This window comes from Oryza glaberrima, chromosome 8 (genome assembly GCF_000147395.1).
Source record: "Oryza glaberrima chromosome 8, OglaRS2, whole genome shotgun sequence".
Taxonomy (NCBI): domain Eukaryota; kingdom Viridiplantae; phylum Streptophyta; class Magnoliopsida; order Poales; family Poaceae; genus Oryza; species Oryza glaberrima.
Genome location: NC_068333.1, coordinates 14621040 through 14629643, shown reverse-complemented (window position 1 = coordinate 14629643; position 8604 = coordinate 14621040). Strand labels below are relative to the sequence as shown.

The window sequence follows — 8604 nt, the reverse complement described above, 5'->3', positions numbered from 1 at the left end:
ATTGACATGATGAATTGGGCCAAAATTCACAAGTCTGCGAAAGAGAGCGACGGAGGAGGCTTTGGGCTAGGCCGGCCCGACGCATGGTTCCGAACCCCTCGTAGCGCCATTCGATCCAGGTTTCTCCTTGATGGCTGAGATGACTCCCCAATAACGGTTGGTGGGTATTACCGACCTTTCCAACTGTCACAATCGTCATTCTCAAGCTATAAAAGGAGCTCTCATCCTCATTTCACATACACACCTCAAGCAAGAGCTTTCTCATATTCTTTTAAGTTAGTTTAGTGTTCTTAAACTAGTGGAATAGGAATAGAGTAGAAATCGGAGTCCGGAAGCCTTCAGAAGAGATCGGGTATGGCTCTAGTAGCTCTTCTCTTCTCTTTTCTAAGCTTTGTACTTTTATTAGAATACGCTTCTTTATACATTTATGGTATTGAAATACTCTCTGAGTATATGAATGCTAACTTTACATTATGTTCATATTATACTGATTATACTACTAACTTATCTGGAAGATGCTTTGGTGCGGGTATAATGTTTGCTTATGCAATTATTCTATGTCATGACGATGATATTAGAGTAGTATCTGATAGTTTAGGCGTGGTGTCTAGATTACGGGATATCATTTTTTGGGGTTATATGCTGCGGATGAGAGGTGGGCCGCTGATGGTGACAGCTCAGTATGGGTATTCCTCCGCACGTGTATATAGTCCTAAATTAATTTCCTAGGGAGGGTACACCTTCGTATTTAGCCCCGGTTGTATGGTTTTGACGGGCTGTCGTAATTAACTCGGTAGTCAGGGGTGCCTTCTCGAAGTATCAGGAGGGCATCGGATAGAGGGTATTAGCTGGTATATCAGATAACTAGGATGTGTGTATGCTATATATACTAGAAGTATAGGAATAGATTCTCTTTCTATTTTCTCTCCACTTAGCTTAGATATTTTAGTATGAGAATAAGTAGCTCCCTGCTTGTGTGTCACTCTACCCTTGGAATATCTTAACCTCTGCTTAGACTATAGACTATGATTATTACAAGTAACATATAAATTATTAGTCAGGTTCTCTCTACTATGATCTTCCACTACAAGAAATATGACCTTCTGTGACGAATTCCTCGTGACATCGGAGCTATTCGTCATTAGCACATTCCATTTTATGACGATTTGTATGAGATGGGGTGGCTTAGTGACGAAAAAAAGGTGTCCGTCGTTAATACCAACTAGAAATCATCATAAAGTATTTCAATGGGACATTGTGACAAATATTAATTTGTCATAAGGGGCAAAAAGCAAAAACGTCATGGATTTATATAATGTATTTATAAAAAAATATATTAAAAGTTAAAGCAATTTAAACAAGTGAATTAATGAGGAAACTAGAATTTTCCTTTAAAAATCATGGCCATAAATATTTTTGTAATATTCTACATGGTCTAAATTATTCTATGAAATTTTCCATGAATTTTAATACCACAAAGTTCATTTAACCTATTAAAATAAATAGAAAACAAATTAAAATCCCTCTCTTTGTCCTTGGGCCATTTTCGGCTCAAGTGTTACTCTCTCCCTCCCTCAGCCCACAGCCTCTCTCTCTCCTTCCTCGGGCCGGCTTCCCCTTCCCCTCCTCCCTCTTCGGGCCACCGGCCCAGCCCTTTTGCTCCTTCCTCGCCGCGAAGTCCATTTTGCCTCCCTCCTCTCAATTCAAATAATTTTTCGGGTAGTAAATGATTTCAATTGAAAAAATTGTAAATAATGAAGTTGTATAAATTATCAAGATCTATAACTTTTGTTTTGGTCATTTTTCTATATGACTTTGTTTCAATAATTTGAATTTGAATTTCAAATTATAACAATTTCAAACAACATTTTCAAATACTAAATAATTTCAACTGAAAAAAGTCATCAATATCAAAGTTGTACAACTCATCAATATCTATAACTTTTATTTTGGTTATTTCTTCATCCGATAAAGTGATAGTAACATTGTTCACAAAATTTACATATCTCACTTATAGGTTATAAAACCATATAAAACATATGTAAATTTTGTGAACAATGTTACTATCACTTTATCGGATGAAGAAATGACCAAAATAAAAGTTATAGATATTAATGAGTTGTACAACTTTGATGTTGATGACTTTTTTCAGTTGAAATCATTTAGTATTTGAAAATGTTGTTTGAAGTTGTCATAATTTGAAATTCAAATTCAAATTATTGAAACAGAGTCATATAGCAAAATGACCAAAACAAAAGTTGTAGATATTGATGATTTATACAACTTTGTTATTGATGATATTTTCAATTGAAATCATTTAGTATATGAAAATGTTGTTTAAAGTTGTCATAATTTGAAATTCAAATTCAAATTATTGAAACAAAGTTATATAGCAAAATGACCAAAGAACAAAAGTTGTAGATCTTGATAAGTCATAAAACTTTATTGTTGACAATTTTTTCATTTGAAATCATTTACTTCCCGAAAAATTATTTGAATTGAGAGGAGGGATACATAATGGACTTCTCGGTGAGGGAGGAGGGGAAGGGAAAGCCGGCCCGAGGAGGGAGAGAGAGGTTGTGGGCTGTTACGGGTAAGCTTTTTGCTCCTCCTTCACCGAGAAGTCCATTTGGACTCCCTTCTTTCAATTAATTTCAAAATGTTAAAACTTCGAATCGAATTTTATCATACTAAACGAATTTATATGAAAAAGTTGTCCAAAAGAAAGTTGTATAACTTATTGAGATCTACCTATTTTATTTTGGTTATTTCTCAATCTGAGTTTGATTGACCTATATAAAATTTGAATTTCAAATTATAACAACTACAAACAACATTTTTAAATACTAAATGATTTTAACTCAAAAGGTCATCAACAACAAAGTTGTATAACTCATCAATATCTACAACTTTTGTTTTGGCCATTTTGCTATATGACTTTGTTTCAATAATTTGAATTTGAATTTCAAATTGTGACAACTTCAAACAATATTTACCAGTACTAAATGATTTTAACTGAAAAGGTTATCAACAACAAAGTTGTATAATTCACTAATATCTATAACTTTTATTTTAGTCATTTTTTCATTCGACAAAGTGATAGTAACATTGTTTACAAAATTTATATCTCTCTCTTATAGTTTATAAACTATATGAGAGATATGATCATTTTGTGAACAATGTTAGAAATCACTTTGTCGGATGAAGAAATAACCTAAATAAAAGTTATAGATCTTGATGAGTTATACCACTTTGTTATTGATGACCTTTTTAGTTGAAATCATTTAGTACTTGTAAATGTTGTTTGAAGTTGTCATAATTTGAAATTCAAATTCAAACTGTTCAAACAAAGTCATATAGAAAAATGACGAAAACAAAAGTTGTAGATCTTCATAAGTTATACAACTTTATTGTTGACAACTTTCCCATTTGAGATCATTTACTACCCAAAAAATTATTTGAATTTCTTATATTTTAAAATTTAAATTTTATATAGTTCAATCAAACTCGGATGGAGAAATGACCAAAATAAAATTGGTAGATCTCAATGAGTTCTACAACTTTGTTTTTGATAACTTTTTTCCATGAGTTCATTTAGTATTATAAAATTCGATTTGAAATTATGTTTTGCTTAAAAGTCTGATTTGCCTCCTCTCCCTCTTCCCCACTTCAAAATTTTCACCAACCTTATCTTCTCCTCCTCTCCCCTCCTCTCCTCTCCTCTCAGTCTCTCGCTTTCTCTCCTCTCCTCTCTCTCTTTCACTGACGACGGCGAGGGCGGGAGCGGCGGGGCGCGCTCGGGAGGGGCCGGTCGACGCCGGGAGCGGCCACGGCGGCGGGCGGGAACGGCGGGCTCGACGGCCGGTGTCCTCCCCCTCCCAGATCTAGTGGCGGCGCGCTCGGGAGGGGCTGGGAGCGGCCACGGCGCCGGCGATGACAGCGTGCGGCGCCGGCCTCCTCCTCCATTGCCGCTCACTGTGCTGGCTTACTCCCCCCTCGCCGCTCACCGCGCCGGACTCCGTCTCCACCGCCGCTGGGCTTGGGAGCAGCGGATCTGCCGCCGGCGGCGCTCCCGGGCCTAGGGCGACCACATCGCGCGGCGGCGTCCCCCGGGCGGCTCGGCGACGGCGTGCAGCAGCGTCGACGGCTTGCAGCGTCGGCCTTCTCCGTCGCCGCTCACCGCGCCGGCTTCCTCCCCCCTCACCGCTTGCCGTGCCGGACTTTGTCTCCGCCGCTGTCGGGCGCGGGAGCGGTCGATCCGCCGGCGTCGGCGCCTCTCGGGCCCTCTTCGGGTTGGTGCTGCGCAGGCTGGTGTACAGGAGCAAGCAGCGGGGGTTCTTGGAGGTGGACCTCGTGCTCGGGACCTGGGTCGAGCAACACATCCACTCCATGGACGAGGCCAACATCTGCGCCCTGCTCCAAGTCCTCGACCTCGTAAGATATAAGTATTTGTAAGTATTTGTTTGGGGGTTTAGCCTCCATTCTCTAAGGCTGATTCGTAGTTGTGTGCTTTTGTAAAGAGCTATGGTTGAACACCTTTGTAAAGTATTTTGATGATTACTGCTCGGTAGGTTCAAAAGGGCCATGAGGTTCTTGGGAACTAGAAATTATTGATTCTGATTGTTGATGCTCAAGAGTTCTGACTGTCTACATGGGTTAGTTTCTTGTTCAACAAACTCAGGAAATAGTTTCAGCCCGTCAGAAGTTTGCATTACTGTCATCCCTTCTAGCCATCCTCTAAGTATCCTCTGAGTAGTTGCAATGAATACATGGGAATTTGATTGGGCAATTCAGCAATTGTGGATTCTAGTTCTAAGATAAACTTCTAGACTGTACATTCATGGATAAAGATGGTATAAATCCAGGCAGTTGCTTTTGTGGCTGAAAATTTCATAGCATAAAGTGGTATGACTGTAAGTCATTTGACCAGGCTGTTAATTTGGTAACATATGAGTCTGGTTTTCCTTTGAACCATTTATCTGCCTCAGAGCCTTCAAATCATTTTTTCTGTTGACCTGAAATGTCTTCTTAAACAAACAAGAATACCAATAAAAATTTAGAATGTTTTAGAATGCCTATGCATCATCTCTCATGCTTAGCAACGTTTTATATAACATGCTTCATACTGCTCATAACTTCTTGGAAGGCAGGTGCCATGATCCATTGGACAGCCAGTGCATCAAAGTGTCCTTTTATTCTTGTGTTGAACTTGTAGATTGGCTCTAAGCTCTAATTTATGGCTTTTCAGGAAAACCCAGATTTGTGGAAGTGGCTTACTGGTCAGGAACAGCCACCCGAGGCAGTGAACTCTAATCCTGTATGTCATACCACAGAACTCTTCTATCTTTCTTCTATCCTTCTGGATCTCTGGTTGCTTCTGTATTGAACGGGTTTTGTCCAAACAGGTATTTATCGCTGTTAAATCGAAGGTCACGGACAACCTGAGCAAGCACTCTTCTTGGAGCTGGACCTCGTGCTCGGGACCTGGGTCGAGCAGCACATCCACTCCATGGACGAGGCCAACATATGCGCCCTTCCCCAAGTCCTCGACCTTGTAAGATATCTTTTGCCTGTCTCCCCTCATATTGCGTCATGTAGAACCATTCATCTAAGTAAAACATGTTGCCTGCTGTAACAATAGATAAACCAGATAGTTGAAACACCACCGTAAGATATCTTTGCCTGTCTCCCTTCACACTTCACACCCCGTCTGTGCCCTATGCTAGTGTGCTACTCTCTCAGTCTCTACCGAGCTCTCTCAACTTTCCGGCGTTCGACATTCTCTTCCAGTTTTGTCTCACGCTCGCAACTGGTTTTGCCGGTTATTTTGGGTGCATTGTTGCCTTTTTATTTTGTTCGGGAAGGGGAAAAAATGTTGTTTGAGGTTCGGATCTGCGTACTGATGTCTGATGAGCTGCTCTATAACAGGATCCGAATTGCACGGTGTTCGGGCTGTTTCGTCAACCATGGGGAAGTCTCCGGCGAAGTGGATCAAGTCTGTGCTCCTCGGGAAGAAATCAGCCAAGTCCAGCTCTACCAAGGCCAAGGATTTGGCGGTAAGTACTTTTTTGTGTTTGCTGCTCCGAATTCGTGGTAAAAGATGATATCTGTTTCCTCGCAAAAAAGAAAAAGATGATATCTGTTTCCCTGTAAAAAAGAATTATCTGTTGGCAGCACGAAAAGAGAAGTCAGAAGTGTATCTATTTAAATTTTTCAGAGAAGTAATTGACTTAAAGTAAGATACTAAGGCTTGAAATTGCCATTACGGCTCCTGGACTGGATTTTACAATAAAAAAGTTGCGTATGGGTGCCTTTTATATGAAGCATTGCAGCATTCTTTTTTGTTTTATCCATGCTGTAGGCCTGTAGCATATTTTGATTCTTCCTCCTACTTTCACTGTAGTTGGTTGAATCACAACTTTGTTGCTGATATATAGAAGGCTGCAAATAACAAGCCTATGCTTTCTGAGGATCCCCCTGTGATTTCTGAGCCGGCTCTTGTTAATTCTCACAACGATGGAAATGCTGAAAATTGCAAGTTACAAAACGGAGTTGCAGTTTGAAGCCATGGATCAAGCGGCCTACCGAGGTTACCTGGTAACACCTCTTACTTGGACTGATCCATTTTGTTCCTGCCATCTTGCCTCTTGTTAATGCACTTTTAATCTGGAGCAAATGAACAAATTTGAAACTTGCTGATGCAGGTCTGTTTCATGGCAAAAGATATGCGAGAAGTAATTGAGAAGAAGGGCAACGACCTTGTCCTCCCACCAGTAGATGAATTTGGCTGGATTTGGAATGTGGTTGGATTTGGAATGTGGCTAGATTTGGCTGTTAATTGGGTTGTAAGTTTTGTGTTGTATTGGATGTTTGTCGGGTTATGTGATGCTAATTGGGCTGTAACCTTTGTGCTATATGGGTTGTTGTTGTGTTTGATTGTTGGGCCTATATGGGCTTAGCCCACTTGTTATTTGATATTAATATAAATGAATATAATATGATGGGCTGAAAATAATGTGGTACAATGTTTGGGCCTATAAGGGCTTTTTCAATGGACTTGGCCTATTTATTATTTGATATTAAAGCAAATGGATATAATAGAATTGGGCTAAAAATATGCTACATCAGGGTGCCATTGGGCCAAGCCCATAAACAGGGTGCTCAATACATGGATTTTAATGGGCCATCAGATATTTTATGACGTTTTTTATGCTAGATAATGACGAATATGAGCGTCACAAAGTTATGACGACAGAAAGATCGTCACTAGATTGATGACGAAAAAATAAGGTTTTGTCATAGAACGCCATTAGAGACGCATGATAGGTGACGAATGAATTTTTGTCACGCGAGCGTCACAGATTGCGAAACGTGACGAAATTTTACGTGTTTGTGACGTAATGAAGCGTCACCTATCATAAGATCTCTTGTAGTGTTCCCACGGGATTAAATAAATACGATACCCTTGGAATACTCTCGGGTGAAATGCTACAATGGTATATCCGTGCGATTGCGGATGAACTCTGTAACCATAGTATACTAGGAGTATTTCTGTGTTATTGTTCGGAATTTTATTTCTAATAACGTCGTTAAGAAATACCAACAAACACCTCATACTAACGTTGGTGATTTCATTGTAAAGTTTTACCTGCATTTCTTGGTTGCTAATGGGATTTCTCCCTTCTCTTCTAGTGTAATCCTCTTTGCAATTGCAGTTATAGTCTGACCGCCTCACCACTGCGGGCAGTCCGCTCTGCTGGATCATCCGCGCCCTAGATGCCGGGCCAGCCGCTGAAACCCAGAAAAACATAAATTAAAGAACTTCATGAATCAGGACTCAGCTTGATCGTTATCCTAAAGTAGATGAAACGATCACACAAGTTGTCTTGAACCTTTGCATGGATTGGGAAGAAGTAGGACTCAGCTTGATCAATTTCTTGATAGTGCAAAATACGAGTTATGAAATCAGTAAGAGCAAGTGTAATAGGAGCGTTTCAGCTGACGAGAAGCCTGCTCAGCGCTCGTGACATTGTGAAGTGGATGATAGAGAAAAGATTAGAGAGAGAGAGAGGGAGGGAGCAGCAGGTGATTAAGAGCATGTTTAATAACAAACACATGAGCTAGCTATAAGCTAGTGCAACGTCATCATAAAATAATCAAAGGAATAAAAGCACACATAGTCCAATACTACATATTCATTTTATTATGTACAGAGAGGACCACCCTTTTTCTCTTCTCCAGTGCCAAAGGTGAGAGTAAATGACTAATGAGCACTATTGGCTGTGTTTTATAGGAGCCTATGCCAGTGCTGACTCTCGGTTACCATCCAATTTGTGGGAGATGCTTTTGTCTTTTTATCTGTATCCCAGTTTATTGTTTGCATGCCAGGCATGAAGTGGCTCTGTTTTCTCTACTTCATGTGAAATGAAAAAGAATTGCAAATGTATTAATTTAATATAACACTTTTAATTAATTTATCATGCATCTGTGCTGTTTGGGCGGCGTGGCGCGGCGCTTTCGTTTCTGGTTAAAGAAAGGCATGGTGCTATTATTTCATCTTGAAACGATGGAATGGCTAAAAATCTAAGAAATACACGTGTCATA

The 8604-nt window shown here is 39.9% G+C and overlaps 1 protein-coding gene across 2 annotated transcripts; it reads left to right on the top strand.

Moving 5' to 3' along the window:
- Positions 1–3736: 3736 nt before the first annotated feature.
- LOC127781283 (uncharacterized) lies at positions 3737–7028 on the top strand. Of its 2 annotated transcripts, none has more exons than XM_052308220.1 (6): positions 3737–4434; positions 5249–5317; positions 5406–5554; positions 5929–6056; positions 6438–6597; positions 6705–7028. In XM_052308220.1, exons 1-5 carry the CDS (start codon positions 3934–3936, stop codon positions 6449–6451), a joined length of 861 nt encoding a protein of 286 aa, XP_052164180.1. In that variant the 5' UTR covers positions 3737–3933; the 3' UTR covers positions 6452–6597; positions 6705–7028. The 2 variants fall into 2 exon arrangements, with proteins under 2 accessions (XP_052164180.1, XP_052164181.1); XM_052308221.1 differs by having other exon boundaries at positions 6404–6597.
- The last annotated feature ends 1576 nt before the right edge of the window (positions 7029–8604 follow it).